This window comes from Ranitomeya variabilis, chromosome 4 (genome assembly GCF_051348905.1).
Source record: "Ranitomeya variabilis isolate aRanVar5 chromosome 4, aRanVar5.hap1, whole genome shotgun sequence".
In the NCBI taxonomy this organism is placed as follows: Eukaryota; Metazoa; Chordata; class Amphibia; order Anura; family Dendrobatidae; genus Ranitomeya; species Ranitomeya variabilis.
In genome coordinates, this window is record NC_135235.1 from 352,390,114 (window position 1) to 352,413,058 (window position 22,945).

General features: G+C 44.8%; 1 protein-coding gene across 3 annotated transcripts in view; it reads right to left on the reverse strand.

Moving 5' to 3' along the window:
- Positions 1-22,945, reverse strand: part of RASIP1 (Ras interacting protein 1) — a 1,394,348-nt gene that overhangs the window by 482,512 nt on the left and 888,891 nt on the right. For all 3 annotated transcript variants that reach the window (XM_077250692.1, XM_077250691.1, XM_077250690.1), the window contains exon 10: positions 2,844-3,016. In XM_077250692.1, coding sequence (XP_077106807.1) covers positions 2,844-3,016 — 173 coding nt within the window. The remainder of the gene's footprint in view (positions 1-2,843; positions 3,017-22,945) is intronic.

The following is a 22,945-nucleotide window of genomic DNA, read 5'->3' on the forward strand; positions in this document are numbered from 1 at the left end:
AAATTAGGTAAAAAAATAGATAGCAACAGCAGCATTTAAAAAAAAACACCCTTCTTTTCACTTATTAAAAATAAGGAAATTAAAAACCAAATAACCAAAAAACCCAGGTAGTATATATAATTTATTTTGGGTTTGTCCAAAAATTAAGAAATTATGGCTACAGGTAGCGGAACATATTGCTTTATTTGTTGATAATTTTACTATTACTCCACAGAGCGCGTTATTATCCCTTGAATTAGATCAATTTGATGTTTCGGTGAGATTAGTTATCATTCACATTTTTTTAGTGGTTAAGAATGCAATAGCATTCCATTGGAAAAAAAACCAACCCTCCCACGTTGAATGATATTATAGATCGGGTACACCTACACCGCACCCTAGAGTGGAGATTTGCTCTGAATAATAATAACGTTTCCAAGCACATCAGGAAATGGAGAGTTTGGAGTGACAGGTTCTGCATTGCTTGATTTGTTAGGTGTCTGTGCGGGTTCTACGATTCAACAGTGCCATATTTATCTCTTTTCACAAAGTTATTGTTTTTTCATTGTGTCTTTTTTATTTTTTGTTTAGTGTTTCAGGGTTCGAAACATTTAATGTTACACTACATACTGTTACAGACAATGTTTGAAATGTGAATTGTGCACTGTGAGTTCTCTAAATTTTAAATACTTTTCCTTGTTCCATATCCTGACCCTCCCTTCCCTCCCCTCCCCCATCCTCCCTTCCCCTTATTATGAAAAATTTCAATAAAAACACGTAAAAAAAAAAAAAAAATAAAAAAAACATGGAAATTAAAAACCAAATAAACATATTTGACCTCACCGCATTCATAAAATTCTGACCTGTGGAAGTTGTGAAGAGAAAAAAAATTAAAACCTAAGAAATGTAAGATTTTTTTTTTATAACTACACCTTCCTAAAATGCAAAAATAATCAATAAAACTATTAGCATGCCAATCAAAAAAAAACCTCACCGCTATATAAATGGAAAGATAAAAACATTAAGGCTGTGTTCACACGATGCGGATTTAGTGCAGATTTTTCCACGCAGAAACACTGCAGTTCCGCAAAGTGATTTACAGTACAATGTAAATCAATAGAAAAAAAAAGCTGTGCGGAAAAATCCGCATGAAAACCGCTGCAGTTCAAAAGAAGTAGCATGCTACTTCTTCTGTGTGGAACTGCAGTGTTTCTGACCCCTTCCATTATAGAAATCCGCAGGGATAAAAAAACGCAGAAAATCCGCACAAAATCCGCATGAAATTTGCAGCAAAAATGCACAAAATCCGCATAAAAAACGCGTCAAATCCGCACCTGCCTTTTCTGCCAGGAGATGCGGATTTTGTGCAGAAAATTCTGCACCCCAATCCGCAACGTGTGCACATAGCCTTAGGTCCACATTAATCAAGTCTGTTCATGTCATTCTTAGGCCGGTTTCACACGTCAGTGGCTCCGGTACGTGAGGTGACAGTTTCCTCACGTACCGGAGACACTGACACACGTAGACCCATAAAAATCAATGCATCTGTGCAGATGTAATTGATTTTTTGCGGACCGTCTCTCTGTGTGCCAAACACGGAGACATGTCAGTGTTCGTGGGAGCGCACGGATTACACGGACCCATTAAAGTCAATGGGTCCGTGTAAAACATTGACCACACACGGACCTTCTCCGTTTGCAGTCCGTGTGGCGTGCAGGAGACAGCGCTACAGTAAGCGATGTCCCCCCCACTGGTGCTGAATCCGCGATTCATATGTTCCCTGCAGCAGCGTTTGCTGCAGAGAAAATATGAATAATAGTGTTTAAAATAAAGATCTATGTGTCCGCCGCCCTCCCACCCCCTGTGCGCCCCCCCGCTGTTCTGAAAATACTCACCCGCCTCCCTCGCAGTGTTCTGTGCTGGCCGCCCCTTCTACTGTATGCGGTCACGTGGGGCCGATGATTAGAGTCATGAATATGTGGCTCCACCTCCCATAGGGGTGGAGCCGCCTATTCATGACTGTAAATGAGCGGCCCCACGTGACCGCATACAGGAGAAGATGGGGCCAGACCAGGAAGGAGCGACAGCCAACGAGGAAGCGGGTGAGTATTTTCAGAACAGCGGGGGGGGCGCACAGGGGGTGGGAGGGCGGTAGACACATAGATCTTTATTTTAAACACTATTATTCATATTTTCTCTGCAGCAAACGCTGCTGCAGGGAACATATGAATCGCGGATTCAGCACCAGATGCTGGTAGTACGTGTGGTACCCAGCATGGTGCGTGTGGTACCCAGTGGGCACACGGGCGGCACACGTGTGCCACACTGATGTTCACCAGAAACGCAGGGGCACACGGACACGGATAATTCCGGTACCGATTGTTTCCGGTACCGGAATTATCTGGACGTGTGGGACAGCCCTTAATGAAAGGGTATGCTGGAGTCAGAGGCACCTGGAGTTAGAGGCAGCTGGAGAGGCAGAGGCAGCTGGAGTTAGAAGGCACATTTAATAGAATCATGAGTGTCTGAATAGCGGTGTGCACCTCACCCCCTTCACTACTCCAACCTGAGATACAGGGGGTGCTGAAGTCATAGGTGCCTGATTCATTAAGGGGCGTACGCCTTTTATAGAATAAGATGCCTATGAAAAATGGCATGAACCTCCATGTGCCTTGCTGCAAATTTTACTCCAGCCAGTGAGAGAAGTAATGTTTGGCATAAGGTACGTTACAGTTTTTCATTAGTTAGACAAGATGTAGCATCACTCCCCTGTCCCATGAAACAAGAGTGAAAAAGGTGCAAAATGTATTATTTTTTCTCTAATGAAGTATACTTTGCAAACATGATACATGTGAATACTCTACCTTTAAAAGACTGGTTTTAGGAATGCACAACAAGTTCACCGTTGTAGACAACTTTCTAAAGAATTCTGAGGCGATATCACCAAGACCTATACCTTGAAGCCAATCAAGTACAAGATCAAGATTTGTACGGATCTGAACAGCCTTTGACCATTGGTAAAATGGTTCTCCGTTGCCTGCAAAATATATTAAGAGGCATTTTAATACTGCCTTGTTTCACAAGAGAGTCTATTACCGGTAAAAGTACAAAAAATATTTTAAAATAGTTAAATCCAAAACAGAAAATGAAATTTGTTTGTCTAACATTTACGTGTATGGGGTACACAGTTAAGATAGTTGTTGACCAAATGATCACCTAACACCTAATTAATGGGTATCGGTGGCTTAAAGGGAATCGGACAGTAGGATCATTCTGCCTAAACTCTCTATATGAACATGTGGTTCATAGGAAGCTGAATACAATGATACCTTGATATCTGTGATCCAATGTCTTATTCCAGACAAATCCACGGTTTTCATATATGTAAATGTCCTGCTCCAGGTTACGGGCAGGACACTGATCTGCATGAGAATCTGCCTTCTGGGCTTATTTTTAATAAAAGGAGGTGTTATCAGTGTGAGACATGTAACTAACACAGAAAAGTAGAGCAGAACTTTGTTTCCTTTCAAATACATTTGCTGAAGCTCTAATAGCACTGCTGTATTGCACCATTTTCAAGTGCACATTAAAAATATACCAGATGTCATGATTCACTCATGAGTTTGTTTTCAGCTGCCTTTTCTCTGGACTGGCAGTATATGAGAAGACCGCATGCACTATCCGGATACGGTGCCTTAGTAGGGTCCAAAGAGAGAGATAAACTTAGGCACTCAACTTAAATGAGGTTTTTGTGGTTTTTGTTGTAGTCCTCAAAATAAACGTTTCAGCCTCAATGTCTGGCCTTCTTCAGTAACTACATGCAAGAAAAAGTGTACTTACAAAAAATTATACACAAACAACCTGTTGGATAACCAACATGTAAACAGTGTGTATATACAAGAACAGAGAAATATCTAGACATGGCCAAGTAGTACATTGGAAATACATAGAAAGCTGGGAAAAAATGTATTATGCTCAGAAACTACTAGTGTACAAATACCCAGAAGAACAATATGTTAGGTTTGAGTCTACATGGACCAAATTAATAGGTAACAACCAAATAAGGTAAGCCGTTCAACTGAAAACCTACCAATTCAATAGGGAAAATATGAAGGCGTCCTTTGGACGTGATGTGAGAAAGACGGCACTGATGCTGCAAGAGGTGAAAAAAATGCAGGAAAGGTGAGTGTCCTTATATATTACTTATATATCATATTGTACGATGGTGCACAGGTGGCCGCAAGAAAGGTAGTAAAGTTACCAGTAAACACTGCTCAAGGTAATGATGTCTGGATAAGAATGTCCACACTAAAGTATCAGCAAAGAAAAATAATGGGTCCTTATTTGCAGGTTCCGGAGGTAAAGGTGAGCAGTAGTGGTTGAATCTCAGTGAGCGTTAGTGGTACTACTTACCAAGAGACTGGTGCCGGCTTGCGCTTATGCGACGCGGTATCCACCACTAGTCTGCAGGAGCTAGCAGGACGTGACGTGCTTAAGTGCAGGATGGGCAGGACTTACAGGCCGGTCATGTGATCGGCGCTACTGTGCAGAGAGAACATAGTGGAAGTGATGCGGCTGGGTTGTGCGGTCCACGGTCAGAGTGTTTGCATTCCAGCAGACATTTCTAAAGGGGCGGATGATGATCCTTAAAGCGAACCTGTCACCCCCAAAATCGATGGTGAGAGGAGAAAAAGACGTTAGATTATACTCACCCAGGGGCGGTCCCACTCCGATGGGCGTCTCAGGTCCGGTACAGCGTCTTCATTCCATGACGTCCTCTTCTGGTCTTCGCGCCGCTGCTCTGGCGCAGGCGTACTTTGTCTGCCCTGTTGAGGGCAGAGCAAAGTACTGCAGTGCGCAGGCGCCGGTAAGGTCAGAGAGGCCCAGCAACTGCGCACTGCAGTACTTTGCTCTGCCCTCAACAGGGCAGACAAAGTATGCCTGCGCTGAAGCCGCGGCGCGGAGACCAGAAGAGGATGTCATGGATTGAAGATTGGAGGCGCCGGAGCAGACCTGAGACGCCCATTTGACCGCGGACCAGCAGCGGGACCGCCCAGGTGAGTATATTATAACCTCTTTTTCTCCTCTTTCTGGTAACATCGGCGGCTTATCTACAGCATTACAGAATGCTGTAGATAAGCCCCTGATGCCGGTGAGCTTACCTCACCATCGATTTTGGGGGTGACAGGTTCCCTTTAAGGTTCTGGAGACATTGTGGTTTATCACTCATACAAACAAGTGCACACAGAGTGACGGTGTATAGACGGGCATGTGGACAGTGTCATGAGCGTACTCTCAGTATAACTGGCTCTGCAAATAAGAATACATAGATTATTATCTTGCACATAAATAATACATTATATTAGTACAATATCTCTATATGAGCCAGTCTAAACATGTATGATTAAGATAGGTAGGGCACCTTTGGGAGATTATAGAGAAACTGATTATACAAACGACATGAGGTCATAGTCCCTATTTAGCCCCCGAGGGTGCAAGGTATCAAGTGTGTGTATCCAGTATGCCTCTCTTTGTTTCAACAGTCTAACACGGTCTCCACCTCGCCTGGGAGTAGAGACATGTTCTATTATCTGAAACCTCAACTGTGAGACTTTGTGATTATGATCAGCAAAGTGTTTAAGGATGGGCAGTAGGACATTTTTGCACCTAACAGTAGACTTGTGCTTTGAAATCTGGTCCTTAATAGGTTGAGTGGTTTCACCTACATAACCGAGGCCGCAGGGGCATTTGATTAGATAGACTACATTAGAGGTATCGCATGTGTAGTAGCCCCTGATCTTGAAGTCTTTGCCTGAATGGGGGGTGAAAGATGGAACTGCCCTTCTGTACTTTGCCACACTGGTTACAGTGTAGGAAAGGAGATGTACCACATCTATGTTGATGTAAAGTCAAGTCAAGTGACGTGACGAAAATGAGTCCCTTCCGAGGTCAGCTCTTACCAATTTATCCTTTATGTTTGGCACCCTTTTGAAACAGGAAAGAAATGGGAAATTGAATTCGGGGATATTTGGATGTGCCTCTCCAAGGAGATGCCAGTGATGGCGTATAGTCCTATGGAGAATGTACACAAATGGGTGATTGCCATGTACAAATGGAATACGGCTATCTGTTTTAATGTCAGCCCATTGATCGGTGGTTCTACAGGAGTCAAGAATATGATCAGGGTAACCCCTCTCGCGGAACTTAGTATGTAACTCGCTTCGACGTTGATCACGTAATGTGTCATCGGAAACAATGTGATCTATACGCTGTGTTTGAGATTTTGGAATAGATTTTTTGACGGACTTGGGGTGGAAGCTTTGATAATGCAGTAGACCATTACGATCAGTACTTTTGATATACAGATCTGTGGAGAGACGTCCTTCATCACCTTTGATAATCATGCTGTCAAGGAAAATGATCCTATGTGGATCGCAGGACATGGTAAAAGACAGGCCAGGCCACGTGGTATTAAGGAACTCAAAAAAGGTCTGTAGAGAGCCTAGGGGTCCTCTCCATATACAAAATATATCATCTATAAAACGTTTCCATACTAGGATGTTACTCAAATACAGGGGATTCGTATATATCTTAGTACCCTCAAAATCTGCCATATAGCAATTTGTGAAAGGGGGGGGGCTACGTTCGAGCCCATTGCGGTCCCCTTCCTTTGCAGATAGTACTTGTCCTGGAATAGAAAAAAGTTTTTAGAGAGAACTAGTTGTAAAAGCTCAATACACATATGTATCTGTTCAGGAACCATCCCTGAGGATGATAATAGCTTATGTACTGAGTTGATGCATTCCGTGTGAGGTATGGAGGTATAACGGTCTTTTACATCAAATGTGACAAGGAGAGGATCCCTGGGAATTGCATGTAATTCTCTAATAGTACTAAGGAAATCACCCAATCATCCAAAATGAAGTAGGGAGTCTTACGAATCAGAGGTGTTAAATGGAGAGTGGGGATAAAATAGATTCTGTGGATGCTACGATTGGTCTCCCTGGGGGTCGTCTAAGATTCTTATGGATCTTCGGGAGGATGTAGAAGACCGGGGTAATGGGGTGATTTTTGGTTATATAATCCCGTATTTTAACGTCAAGTACTCCTTGCTCCAAATATTTGGATAGAACCCCAGAAATAAGTTCCCTGATCTGTGGTGTTGGATACCTGGATAATTCTACATAGGTGGAGGTGTCCTGAAGCTGTCTCAGGATCTCCTGAACATAATATATTCTGTCCATCACCACAATAGCTCCCCCTTGTCTGCCAGTTTGATAATAAGACTAGAATCCTCCTATAAGGATTTTAAAGCTTGGCGGTCCGTAACAGACAAGTTGGGAGGATTGTGTAGTAATCCACGGTCAATATTACTACAAAGGTCAGAAAAGGATTTATTAACAAAGACAATAAATGCTTCTAGGGCATGGGAGCCGTGAGGAGGTCTAAAGAAACTCTTAAGGTACTGTTACACTAAGCGACGCTCCAGCGATATAGACAACAATCCGACCTAAACTAGATCGCTGGAGCGTCGCTGTTAGGTCGCTGTAGAGACATCAAACACAGCAGCTCCAGAACAATGCAGGAGCGAACCAGTGACGTAACGGCGACTCACTTGTCATTCACGCTCCATGTAAAAACATTGCTGACATCGTTGCTTTTGCTGTCAAACATGACGATACACGCTGATCTAGCGACCAAATAAAGTTCCAGACTTCTAGCTCCGACCAGCGATATAACAGTGGGATCCAGATCGCTGCTGCGTGTCAAACTCAAAGAGATCGCTATCCAGGACGCTGCAACGTCACGGATCGTTGTCGTTCTCGTTGGAAAGTTGTTTAGTGTGAAGGTACCTTTAGACCTCAAGCCTAGACTCATTGCTGTCAGGAGTCCCTGACCATCCTCAGTATCTGACCAGAGGGACTCATGGGGTGGGGAGTCAGCAAAATACGCTTTCAATCGCAAACGATGGAAAAAACAGCATAAGTCCATTTCTAAATCGAAGGTATTCAGATTCTGTGCAAGACAAAAGGAAAGACATTTCTGTAACACATTATGTTCAGATATGCCCAAGGTTCTTGACGATATATTTACCACAAGTGGCCAAGTACCTGTGAGCAAGTCATACGTGGTGGATCGTTCCTCCTTCCTGGATCCATGCCCTCTTCTTGTCCTTTTTTCTTTCTTTGTTGTTTCCTTCACTGTTAGAAACAACGGGCGGAGGATGGTGGATTTGATCCTTTCTGTTTCAGAACCGGAGGTAGACAGTTCTGTGGATGACCTGAAGGTAGTGCGGGATGGAGGTCGTCTGAGTGAGGGTTTTTCACACCATCTATACACCTGGTCTAATTGATAGTCCTCTGCGTTCTGAGCAAATTTATTTCTTTTTTTCTGTTCCGTATCTTTCTTATGTTGTTCTATAACAGTCTGGATCTGAGCTTTAAGAGCAGTAAGTTCTTCTGGTGTGCTTGTGGCCGTCAGTTGTGCTTCAATATTTTTGATATGCTCAGAACTCATTGCTATAGCTTTATGCAGATGTTCTATTGTGAGTAGTGTTGAGCGATACCGTCCGATACTTGAAAGTATCGGTATCGGAAAGTATCGGCCGATACCGGCAAAGTATCGGATCTAATCCGATACCGATACCCGATTCCAATACAAGTCAATGGGACTCAAGTATCGGACGGTATCCCTGATGGTTCCCAGGGTCTGAAGGAGAGGAAACTCTCCTTCAGGCCCTGGGAACCATATTAATGTGTAAAATAAAGAATTAAAATAAAAAATATTGCTATAATCACCTCTCCGACGCAGCCTGGACCTCACCGAGGGAACCGGCAGCATTCTTTGCTTAAAATGCGCGCGTTTACTTCCTTCCGTGATGTCACGGCTTGTGATTGGTCGCGTGCCGCCCATGTGGCCGCGACGTGACCAATCACAGCAAGCCGTGACGTAATTTTCAGGTCCTCAATGCCTAATTCTAGGCATTCAGGATTTTAAAATTACGTTCCGGCTTGTGATTGGTTGCGTGCCGCCCATGTGACCGCGATGCGACCAATCACAGCAAGCCGTGACGTAATTTCAGGTCCTGTATGCCTAATTCTGCATTCAGGACCTGAAATTACGTCACGGCTTGCTGTGATTGGTCGCGTCGCGGTCACATGGGCGGCACGCAACCAATCACAAGCCGTGACGTCACGGGAGGCAGGAAACGCGCGCATTTTAAAATTACGTCACGGCTTGTGATTGGTTGCGTGCCGCCCATGTGACCGCGACGCGACCAATCACAGCAAGCCGTGACGTAATTTCAGGTCCTGTATGCCTAATTCTGCATTCAGGACCTGAAATTACGTCACGGCTTGCTGTGATTGGTCGCGTCGCGGTCACATGGGCGGCACGCAACCAATCACAAGCTGTGACGTAATTTTAAAATGCGCGCGTTTCCTGCCTTCCGTGACGTCACGGCTTGTGATTGGTCGCGTCGCCCATGTGACCGCGACGCGACCAATCACAAGCCGGAACGTAATTTTAAAATCCTGAATGCCTTGAATTAGGCATTGAGGACCTGAAAATTACGTCACGGCTTGCTGTGATTAGTCGCGTCGCGGCCACATGGGCGGCACGCGACCAATCACAAACCGTGACGTCACGGAAGGAAGTAAACGCGCGCATTTTAAGCAAAGAACGCTGCCGGTTCCCTCGGTGAGGTCCAGGCTGCGTCGGAGAGGTGAGTATAGCAATATTTTTTATTTTAATTCTTTATTTTACACATTAATATGGTTCCCAGGGCCAGGTCAGGGGAATTGCTCAACAGAGTGGGGCATAAAGGAATGCATTTATTGGCTTTGTTAATATATCCTTTTCTGACCTTCATAGTAATATTGACCGTGGATTACTACACTATCCTCCCAACTTGTCTGTTACGGACCGCCAAGCTTTAAAATCCTTACAGGAGGATTCTGGTCTTATTATCAAACTGGCAGACAAAGGGGGAGCTATTGTGGTGATGGACAGAACATATTATGTTCAAAAGATCCTGAGACAGCTTCAGGACACCTCCACCTATGTGGAATTACCCAGGGATCCAACACCACAGATCAGGGAACTTATTTCTGGGGTTCTATCCAAATATTTGGAGCAAGGAGTACTTGACGTTAAAATACGGGATTATATAACCAAAAATCATCCCATTACCCTGGTCTTCTACATCCTCCCGAAGATCCATAAGAATCTTAGTCAACCCCCAGGGAGACCAATCGTGGCATCCACAGAATCTATTTTATCCCCACTCTCCATATTTTTAGAGAAAGTCTTAACACCTCTGATTCGTAAGACTCCCTCCTTCATTTTAGATACGGGTGATTTCCTTAGCACTATTAGAGAATTACATACAATTCCCAGGGATGCTCTCCTTGTCACATATGACATAAAAAACCTTTATACCTCCATACCTCACACGGAAGGCATCAACTCAGTACATAAACTATTATCATCCTCAGGAATGGTTCCTGAACAGATACATATGTGTATTGAGCTTTTACAACTAGTTCTCTCGAAAAACTTTTTTCTGTTCCAGGACAAGTACTATCTTCAAAGGAAGGGGACCACAAAGGGCTCGAACGTAGCCCCCCCTTTCGCAAATTGCTATATGGCAGATTTTGAGGGTAATAAGATATTTACGAATCCCCTGTATTTCAGTAACATCCTAGTATGGAAACATTTTATAGATGATATCTTTTGTATATGATCCCCCAGAATCTCTACAGACCTTTTTTGAGTTCCTTAATACCACGTGGCCCGGCCTGTCATTTACCATGTCCTCCGATCCACATAGGATCAATTTCCTTGACACCATGATTATCAAAGGTGATGAAGGACGTCTCTCCACAGATCTGTATATCAAAAATACTGATCGTAACGGTCTACTACATTATCAAAGCTTCCACCCCAACTCCGTCAAAAAATCTATTCCGAAATCTCAAACACAGCATATAGATCGCATTGTTTCCGATGACACATTACGTGACCAACGTCGAAGCGAGTTACATACTAAGTTCCGCGAGAGGGGTTACCCTGATCATATTCTTGACTCCTGTAGAACCACCGATCAACGGGCTGACATTAAAACAGATAACCATATTCCATTTGTACACAGCTATCACCCATTTGCGTACATTCTTCATAGGACTATACGCCGTCACTGGCATGTCCTTGGAGAAGCACATCCAAATATCCCCGAGTTCAATTTCCCATTTCTTCCCTGTTTCAAAAGGGTGCCAAACATAAAGGATAAATTGCTAGATGTGGTAGATTTTCTTGCCTACACTGTAACCAGTGTGGCAATGTAAAAAAGGGCAGTTCCATCTTTCACCACCATTCAGTCAAAGAATTCAAGATCAAGGGCTACTACAAATGCGATACCTCTAATGTAGTCTATCTAATCAAATGCCCCTGCGGCCTCGGTTATGTAGGCGAAACCACTCTACTGCCCATCCTTAAACACTTTGCTGATCATAATCACAAAGTCTCACAGTTGAGGTTTCAGATAATAGAACAGGTCTCTACTCCCAGGCAAGGTGGAGACCGTGTTAGACTGTTGAAAGAAAGAGAGGCGTACTGGATGCACACACTTGATACCTTACACCCTCGGGGGCTAAATAGGAACTATGACCTCATGTCGTTTGTATAATCAGTTTCTCTATAATCTCCCAGAGGTTCCCTATCTATCTTAACCATACATGTTTAGTCTGGTTCATATAGAAATATTGTACTAATATAATGTATCATTATTTATGTGCAAGATACTAATCTATGTATTCTTATTTGCAGAGCCGGTTATACTGAGAGTATGTTCATGACACTGTCCACATGCCCGTCTATACACCGTCACTCTGTGTGCACTTATTTGTATGAGTGATACACCACAATGTCTCCGGAACCTTAAGGATCATCATCTGCCCCTTAAGAAATGTCTGCTGGAATGGAAACACTCTGGCCGTGGACCGCATAACCCAGCTGCATCACTGCAGCTTTACCTTGAGCAGTGTTTACTGGTAACTTTACTACCTTTCTTGCGGCCACCTGTGCACCATCGTACAATATGTTATATAAGGACACTCACCTTTCCTACATTTTTTTCACCTCTTGCAGCATCAGTGCCGTCTTTCTCACATCACGTCCAAAGGACGCCTTCATATTTTCCTATGGAATTGGTAGGTTTTCAGTTGAACGGCTTACCTTATTTGGTTGTTACCTATCAATTTGGTCCATGTAGACTCAAACCTAACATATTGTTCTTCTGGGTATTTGTACACTAGTACTTTCTGAGCATAATAAGTTTTTTCCCTGCTTTCTATGTATTTCCAATGTACTACTTGGCCATATCGAGATATTTCTCTGTTTTTGTATATACTTTATTTTGCTGCACACTGTTTACATGTTGGTTATCCAACAGGTTGTTTGTTTATAATTTTTTGTAAATACACTTTTTCTTGCATGTAGTTACTGAAGAAGGCCAGACATTGAGGCCGAAACATTTATTTTGATGACTACAATAAAAACCACAAAAACCACATTTAAGTTGAGTGCCTTAGTTTATCTCTCTCTTTTCTCTGGACTGGTCATGTGGGAGTTAATCCCCTCTGCCTCTCTTTAAAGCTGGCTGGGCTATTTCAGTCCTCTGCAGCCTGTGGGCCAGTGTCAGCTATAGTTCATGCTCCCTGGCTTGAGCCCCTGACCTGTATACTTGTATTAGTCATCCTCGTGCCTCTAACTGCCTGTACCCATGTATGACTCGATCTGATATCTGGACTTCGCCCCTTGTTTTCTGTCTCTGATACCACGCTCCCCGACTGGCTTTGACTCTGGCTTGTACCCGACTTCATCTTACGTCTCACATTTTGGTTACCACATTCCCGGTAGGTTCTGATTTCCTGCTAGTCCCTGACAATTCTTCTGACTGCCCCTGTGTACTGTGCTAACATCTCTGTGTATGACCTTGGCTTGTCTGACTTCTCGTTACCTGTGGCACCTGTGCTGCTGTTCAGTGTTGCTACACTGTGTGTACAACCTCTCTTCCCTCACGAGTACCCCCTGGTGGAGGTTACACTATACTGCACTGCAGCAGCACATTACATTATAGCTGACCCCACATTTAAAGGGGATTTTTGCATTTTTTTTTTCTGGTCATGGATCCGCTTTGTAATCTGGTGGATCAAGTGTCCAGTTTGACACAGATGGTGCAGGATTTTTCGATGGAACATCGGGCCCTTGTCACGTCTCATACTCACAAAAAAAACTGATGGAGACTGGTAAGATCATGCAGGGCACCACCCCCTATGCTGTTAGTTAACATGGTGAGTCAGTAGATGTTATTTGGCACTGTGCTGAACCCTTGGTAAAGCTTCCTGACACCTTTTCTGGCAAAAAGATAAATTTTGTATGTTCAGGGAGAGTTGTAAATTATTGTTTTCCCTTAGACCTCGATTGGGAATGAGACTCAGCGGGTAGGAATTATTATCTCCTTACTCAGGTTGGGTCCCCAATCTTGGGCTTTCTCGCTGCCTCTCACTGCTCCTGAATGGATGTCTGTAGATAGGTTCTTTGAGGCCCTAGGACTCATCTATGATGAACCGGACCATGTCAGGTTAGCAGAGGACACTATTATGGGTCTGCTTCATGGGAAGCATTCAGCCGAGTGGTACAGCTCCGAGTTCCGTCGATGGTCCACTGAGGTGTCCTAGGATGTTTCTGCGCTGAGATGTCTGTTCACGTGTGGACTGGCGGATTACCTGAAGGACGCTCTGGCTCTCCATCCACCTCACATCTCATTGGAGGAAGCTATGACTCAGGCTATCCGCATGGATCAGAGGCTGTGGGAGAGAGGTATTGCATAGCGAGAGGTTCTGTTGTTCTCTGCGGGTCCTGTTGTTTTACTCCCGTCTGAACCTATGGAGGTGGGAACCAGCAATCTCAAGGAGAAGGAGAGGAGACGACGGCTTGAAGCAAAGTTGTGTTTCTACTGCGGAGATCCTGGACATTGGAACAAAAAGACTGCTCCTCCTGTCCATCAACCAACAAGCGGCTGAGCCTGGGTGATTGTCGTGGTAGTCACCCCAACTCTCAGGTACCCTTTTTTTGCACTTTCGAAAATTTTGTTGGAAGTAGACTTTGTTGTGGGAGTGGCTTTGTGTTCCACTTCTGCCTTTGTGGATTGCGGGTCATCCATGAACTTTATTAACTCTGACTCGGTGTCCAGGTGTAAGTTAGGACAGTTAGGATGGAGACTCCTATTCATGTTGTTGCCATTGACAAAACACCACTGGCTAAGAATGTAATCAAATCTGTTTCAGAGGAGTTTCTCCTTAAAGTGAGTTCCTTGCACCAGGAATGTATTTCATGTTTCATTATGGACAATCTGCCTGCGGGACTGGTGTTGGGGTTCCCCTGGTTGCAGTTACATAATCCTGTGATAAACTGGGAATCTCAGGACATTGTTAAATGGGGACCCAATTGTTCTAAGAGATGTCTTGTTACTGTATCTGTGTCATCCATCAGTCTGGAGGGTATTCCAGAGTACCTGAAGGACTTTGAGGATGTGTTCTCTGAAAAGGAGCCTGAGGTTCTGCCACCACACCACCCAATCAATTGTGCTGTTGATCTTGTTCCCAGTGCCAAATTGCCCAAAGCACGTCTGTACAATCTCTCCACCCCTGAGCGGGCCGCTATGAAGGAATATATCTCCGATAGCCTCCGCAAAGGGCACATTCGGCCATCTGTCTTCTTTTTCATGAAGAATAAGGATGGTGGTTTACGCCCATGCCTCAATTTTTTTTGAGAACTTAATAAAATCACCATAAGAAATACTATCCCCTCCCACTGATACCCGATTTGTACAATTAATTGTCGGGGGCCAGGTGGTTCTCTAAGTTGGACCTCAGGGGGGGCATTCAATCTCATTCGTATGAGGGAGCGGGTGTTAGGTGTCGAGTTCCCACCTCTGCACAGGGGGAATCTCAAACTATCTCCGCTGCAGTCTCCCACCGGAGACGTCGGTCCCACCATTTAGCTCAGGCTGATACTGGTTACTACTGTCCTTCCAGGCGCTACCTTTGTAACCAGCACTGATCAGCAGCGAGCAGATCTTTCTGGGACTAGATCCTGCTTTTCCCATACTGACCATGCCCATGGGACGACGTCCCATTGGAGGTCGAGGGTCACATGCTCAGGTCCTGTTGCAGCTTCTATTGGACCATCTGGAAGGTCTTGTAGCACTGCCGCTATAAAAGGTTCGCATGGCCACTCGGCCATGCGCTAGTGTGCACTTGTAAATGTGTGTGTGTTGACGTGTGAAAGTCGTTCATTAATTATCCCCTCCCTTGTGTATGACTGCTCGCGTAAGGTGGATGATTGCTATATAGCGTCCGACTTAGCTATCAGCATGTGACACACAAAACAGCGTCAAATTGCTGTGACCGCCAGTGCGGCGCCTTGCACTTTCACAGCGCTTTCCTTACCCAAGCCTGGGTGGTTAGTGGCGTCCGCCAGAGCGGCACCGCACCAAATCTCGTGCATCTAAATAATAATTATTATTTCATTCATTCTGACACCCCAGTTGAGGTGTCGAGTGTCATGAATCCCAATGGCTAGGGATAGCACTGGATAAGCAAAGTAATAAAAAACAACGGACGAGCTCTAGGGTGATGGAACCTGGGCTGACCGCTGCCCTACTCCTGACAAACGCAACTAGAAATAGCCAGGGAGCGTGCCTACGTTGATTCTAGACGCCACGCGCCAGCCTAAGAGCTAACTAGCCCTGCAGAGGAAATAAAGACCTCACTTGCCTCCAGAGGAATGAACCCCAAAAGGTATAGATGCCCCCCACATGTATTGACGGTGAAATGAGAGGAAGGCACGCACATAGAGATGAATATAGGTTTAGCAAAGATGAGGCCCGCTGATACTAGAAAGCAGAATGACACAAAAGGGGTCTGAGCGGTCAGCAAAAAACCCTAATCAAAAACCATCCTGAGATTACAAGAACCCATGTGCCAACTCATGGCACATGGGGAGAACCTCAGTCCACTAGAGCTACCAGCTAGCATAGAGTCATAATAAGCAAGCTGGACAAAAAAACCCCAAACAACTGAAAATCAGAACTTAGCTTATCTTGTATATCTGGGAGCAGGTAGGCAGGAACCAAACTGAGCACATCTGAATACATTGATAGCCGGCGAGGAAATGACAGCAAGGCCAGGTTAAATAGGAAACACCCAGTCACAGATGGACAGATGGAAACCCGAGACCGCAACCCGCCAAAATCACCCAGTACCAGCAGTAACCACCAGAGGGAGCCCACGAGCAGAATCCACAACAGTACCCCCCCCCTTGAGGAGGGGTCACCGAACCCTCACGAGAACCCCCAGGGCGATCAGGATGAGCACTATGGAAGGCGCGGACCAAATCAGTCGCATGAACATCGGAGGCGACCACCCAGGAATTGTCCTCCTGACCATAACCCTTCCACTTAACCAAATACTGGAGTTTACGTCTGGAAACACGAGAATCCAAGATCTTCTCAACAACATACTCCAATTCTCCCTCCACCAGCACCGGAGCAGGAGGCTCAACCGAAGGAACAACGGGCACCTCATACCTCCGCAATAACGACCGATGGAACACATTATGAATAGCAAACGATGCTGGGAGATCCAAACGAAAAGATACAGGGTTAAGAATGTCCGATATCCTATAAGGACCGATGAACCGAGGCTTGAACTTAGGAGAAGAGACCTTCATAGGGACAAAATGAGAAGATAACCACACCAAGTCCCCAACAAGAAGTCGGGGACCCACGCGGCGACGGCGATTAGCAAACTGCTGAGTCTTCTCCTGAGTTAACTTCAAATTGTCCACCACCTGATTCCAAATCTGATGTAGCCTGTCCACCACCACGTCCACTCCAGGACAATCCGAAGGCTCCACCTGACCAGAGGAAAAACGAGGATGAAACCCCGAATTACAAAAGAAAGGAGAGACCAAAGTAGCAGAACTAGCCCGATTATTAAGGGAAAATTCGGCCAGTGGCAAAAAGGCAACCCAGTCATCTTGATCAGCAGAAACAAAACACCTCAAATAAGTTTCCAAGGTTTGATTAGTTCGCTCCGTCTGACCATTCGTCTGAGGATGGAATGCAGACGAGAAAGACAAATCAATGCCCATCTTAACACAAAACGTCCGCCAAAATCTAGACACAAACTGGGATCCTCTGTCAGAAACAATATTCTCCGGAATTCCATGCAAACGAACCACGTTCTGAAAAAATAAAGGGACCAACTCAGAGGAAGAAGGCAACTTAGGCAAGGGCACCAAATGAACCATCTTAGAAAAACGGTCACACACAACCCAGATAACGGACATTTTCTGTGAAACAGGGAGATCAGAAATAAAATCCATGGAAATGTGCGTCCAAGGCCTCTTCGGGATGGGCAAGGATAACAACCCACTGGCCCGAGAACAGCAAGGCTTAGCCCGAGCACACACTTCACAAGACTGCACAAAGGTGCGCACATCCCTTGACAAGGAAGGCCACCAAAAAGACCTGGCCACCAAGTCTCTAGTACCAAATATTCCAGGATGACCAGCCAGCACAGAAGAATGGACCTCGGAGATGACTCTACTGGTCCAATCATCCGGAACAAACAGTCTTTCTGGTGGACAACGATCAGGTTTATCCGCCTGAAACTCCTGCAATGCACGTCGCAAGTCTGGGGATACGGCGGACAATATTACCCCATCCCTAAGGATACCAGTAGGCCCAGAGTCTCCAGGAGAGTCAGGCACAAAACTCCTGGAAAGAGCATCTGCCTTCACATTCTTTGAACCTGGCAGGTATGAAACCACGAAATTGAAACGAGAAAAAAACAACGACCAACGAGCCTGTCTAGGATTCAGACGCCTGGCAGGCTCAAGGTAAATGAGATTCTTGTGATCAGTCAAGACCACCACACGATGTCTAGCACCCTCAAGCCAATGACGCCACTCCTCAAATGCCCACTTCATGGCCAAAAGCTCCCGATTACCCACATCATAATTGCGCTCGGCGGGCGAGAGTTTTCTAGAGAAGAATGCACATGGCTTCATCACCGAGCCATTAGAACTTCTCTGTGACAAAACCGCCCCCGCTCCAATCTCGGAAGCATCAACCTCAACCTGAAAAGGAAGTGAAACATCAGGTTGACATAACACAGGAGCAGAAGAAAACCGGCGCTTAAGCTCCTGAAAGGCCTCCACAGCCGCAGGAGACCAATTAGCAACATCAGCATCCTTTTTAGTCAAATCAGTCAAAGGTTTAACAATACTGGAAATATTAGCAATGAACCGACGATAAAAATTAGCAAACCCCAAAAACTTCTGAAGACTCTTAACAGATGTAGGTTGTGTCCAGTCACAAATCGCCTGAACCTTGACGGGATCCATCTCAATAGTAGAAGGAGAAAAAATGTACCCCAAAAAAGAAATCTTCTGGACTCCAAAGAGACACTTTGAGCCCTTCACAAACAGAGAATTGGCCCGCAGAACCTGAAACACCTTCCTGACCTGTAGAACATGAGACTCCCAGTCATCAGAAAACACCAAAATATCATCCAAATACACAATCATAAACTTATCCAGATATTCACGGAAAATATTGTGCATAAAGGACTGAAAGACTGACGGAGCATTGGAAAGTCCAAAAGGCATTACCAAATACTCAAAATGGCCCTCAGGTGTATTAAATGCGGTTTTCCACTCATCACCCTGTTTTATCCGCACAAGATTATACGCACCGCGAAGATCTATCTTAGTGAACCACCTAGCTCCCTTAATGCGAGCAAACAAATCAGTAAATAATGGCAATGGATACTGATATTTGACTGTAATCTTATTCAGAAGGCGATAATCTATACAAGGCCTCAGGGAACCATCTTTTTTAGCCACGAAAAAAAAAACCTGCTCCCAGAGGGGACGAAGATGGACGAATATGTCCCTTTTCCAAGGACTCCTTAATATAGTTCCGCATAGCAGTATGCTCTGGCACTGACAGATTAAATAAACGACCCTTAGGGAACTTACTGCCAGGAATTAACTCTATAGCACAGTCACAGTCCCTATGCGGAGGGAGTGAACTGAGCTTAGGCTCCTCAAAGACATCCCGAAAATCAGACAAAAACGCAGGGATCTCAGAAGGAGTAGATGAAGCGATTGAAATCAGAGGTGCATTATCATGAACCCCCTGACATCCCCAGCTTAACACAGACATTGTTTTCCAATCCAGGACAGGATTATGAGTTTGTAACCATGGCAGACCAAGCACTAATACATCATGTAAATTATACAGTACAAGGAAGCGAATCACCTCCTGATGAACGGGAGTCATGCGCATGGTCACTTGTGTCCAATACTGCGGTTTATTCACAGCCAATGGCGTAGTGTCAATTCCCTTCAGAGGAATAGGAACTTCCAGAGGCTCCAGACTAAAACCGCAGCGTTTGGCAAATGACCAATCCATAAGACTCAGGGCAGCGCCCGAATCCACATAGGCATCGACGGAAATGGAAGACAGTGAACAAATCAGAGTCACAGACAAAATAAACTTAGGCTGCAGAGTACCAATGGCAAAAGATTTATCAACCTTTTTTGTGCGTTTAGAGCATGCTGATATAACATGAGCTGAATCACCACAATAAAAACACAATCCATTTTTCCGCCTATAATTTTGCCGTTCACTTCTGGACTGAATTCTATCACATTGCATAGTCTCAGGTGCCTGTTCAGAAGACACCGCCAACTGGTGCACCGGTTTGCGCTCCCGTAAACGCCGATCAATCTGAATTTGCATAGCCATAGACTCATTCAGACCTGTAGGCGCAGGGAACCCCACCATAACATCCTTAATGGCCTCAGAAAGACCATTTCTGAAGTTAGCAGCCAGGGCGCACTCATTCCACTGAGTAAGCACCGACCATTTCCGAAATTTTTGACAATATATTTCCGCTTCATCATGCCCCTGAGAGAGGGCTAATAAAGCCTTTTCAGCCTGAATCTCCAGGTTAGGTTCCTCATAAAGCAATCCCAGTGCCAGAAAGAACGCATCCACACTGAGCAATGCAGGATCCCCTGGTGCTAATGCAAATGCCCAATTCTGAGGGTCGCCCCGCAGGAAAGATATTACAATCCTGACCTGTTGAGCAGGGTCTCCAGAGGAGTGCGATTTTAAAGACAGAAACAATTTACAATTGTTCCTGAAATTCAGGAAGGTAGATCTATCTCCAGAAAAGAACTCTGGAATAGGAATTCTAGGTTCAGACATGGGAGTGTGAACAACAAAATCCTGTATATTTTGAACCTTTGCAGCGAGATTACTCAGGCTGGAAGCCAAACTCTGGACATCCATGTTAAACAGCAAAGATCAGAGCCATTCAAGGGTTAAGAGGAGGTAAGAAGCAGCTAGACAGCAATTAAGGGCTAGGCAGCAAAACCTCTGAAGGGAAAAAAAAAAAAAATTCCCCAACACTTCTTTTTCTCCTGCTTCAGCCCAAACAATTAACACTTTGTAGGCCGGCTATACTGTCATGAATCCCAATGGCTAGGGATAGCACTGGATAAGCAAAGTAATAAAAAACAACGGACGAGCTCTAGGGTGATGGAACCTGGGCTGACCGCTGCCCTACTCCTGACAAACGCAACTAGAAATAGCCAGGGAGCGTGCCTACGTTGATTCTAGACGCCACGCGCCAGCCTAAGAGCTAACTAGCCCTGCAGAGGAAATAAAGACCTCACTTGCCTCCAGAGGAATGAACCCCAAAAGGTATAGATGCCCCCCACATGTATTGACGGTGAAATGAGAGGAAGGCACGCACACAGAGATGAATATAGGTTTAGCAAAGATGAGGCCCGCTGATACTAGAAAGCAGAATGACACAAAAGGGGTCTGAGCGGTCAGCAAAAAACCCTAATCAAAAACCATCCTGAGATTACAAGAACCCATGTGCCAACTCATGGCACATGGGGAGAACCTCAGTCCACTAGAGCTACCAGCTAGCATAGAGTCATAATAAGCAAGCTGGACAAAAAAAAACCAAACAACTGAAAATCAGAACTTAGCTTATCTTGTATATCTGGGAGCAGGTAGGCAGGAACCAAACTGAGCACATCTGAATACATTGATAGCCGGCGAGGAAATGACAGCAAGGCCAGGTTAAATAGGAAACACCCAGTCACAGATGGACAGATGGAAACCCGAGACCGCAACCCACCAAAATCACCCAGTACCAGCAGTAACCACCAGAGGGAGCCCACGAGCAGAATCCACAACAGTCGAGCACAAGAGGTCTGGATGAACTCTAATCCAGAGTCTTGGGATAGAGTTCTGTGACTCCTTGCTTGCGCTCTTTTGTGCGGTACCGCGGCCCTGTGACGCAACAGGGTTTGCTTTCTTCATACAGGGTGAAGTAAACCCATTTGTGAATCCATTTTGTACCACCATATAGTCCATCATTACTCAGCAGCAGGTTCCATCTCTGCACGGTGGACCCCGGCCTGCGAACGCCCCTTATTCTATCTATCTAATTATTTGGTGCGTTCCGCTAGCCCTAACAGGGGATGAGTGGAAAACTGCTTTTCTCACCTCTGAAGGTTTGTTGGAGAATTTGGTTATATCTTTTGGCCTGACTAACGTGCCAGCAGCGTTTCAGAATTTTATAAATCATGTTTTCTCAGATTTTATTGGGCGTTTCATGGTAATTTATTTAGATGACATCCTCATATATTCTTCTGACAAAATAGAGTCACATGGACCACCTCTGTGCAGTTCTTCTGAGGCTTAGGGAAAACTCCCTATTTGTTAAACCAGAGAAGTATTCATTTTTTGCTCAGAACTAAAAACAAAGCAGAACATTTTTTGTTCATTTTAATCAATTAATTTTAGATGTATTTTATATATTGTAATCATTACCACACCCATAAATAAAGGCATATTTTATTAATCCTATGCTTTGGCATTTTCTCTGGAGTTTAATCCTTGCTGTATTGCTTTGGTTTTAGTTTGGTTTGTACTGTGGTTTCCACAGCGTTTGTCACACAGCGCACCCTGGTGGTCTATATTTTAAAAATTATTTTCTATCTATGTTTTTTCACATATATAGATATAGGATAAAGTGTATTGTGACCAACAACAGGTGAACTGTGATATTTATTATTTATTGCTCAGGAACTGTCCTTTTTAGGGGTCATTTTGTCCACTAAGGGGTTTCGTATGGACCCTAGGAAGGTACAGGCTATTGTAGGTTGGGTGCAACCGAGAGATCTCAAGGGTCTTCAGTGTTTTCTGGATTTCGCCAATTATAGAAAATTCATTAAGGGGTTTTCTCAGGTGGTCATATCCCTCACGGATTTAACTCGTAAGGGGGCTGATCTAAAAAAAACTGGTCAGCTCCAGCCTTGGTGGTGTTTTCTTCTTTGAAGAACTGTTTCATGACTGCTCCTGTACTGGTTCAGCCTTATTTGTCTAAACCATTGATCGTAGAGGTGGACACCTCGGAGGTGGGAGTGGGGGCTGTGTTGTCCCAGGGGACCACCACGTTGAGTACCTTAAGACCTTGTGCCTTCTTTTTGAGAAACTATTCCTCTGCTGAGAGGAATTATGATGCGGGTAAACGGGAGCTGTTGGCCATTAAATTGGCATTTGAAGAATGAAGGCATATTTTGGAGGGGGCTGTGTTATGGACCTGGTGGTTAGGAGCACCCGGAATGACCTGATGGTTAAACTAGAAATATTGACAAGCTCTGAGAAGTGGGAACTCTGCTGACCGCAAACCCTACTCCTATCACACACACTAGAAATAGCCGTGGAGCGTACCTAACTCTCCCTAGACGCCTCTTCACAGCCTAAGAGCTAACTACCCCTAGAGAAATATAAGCCTTACCTTGC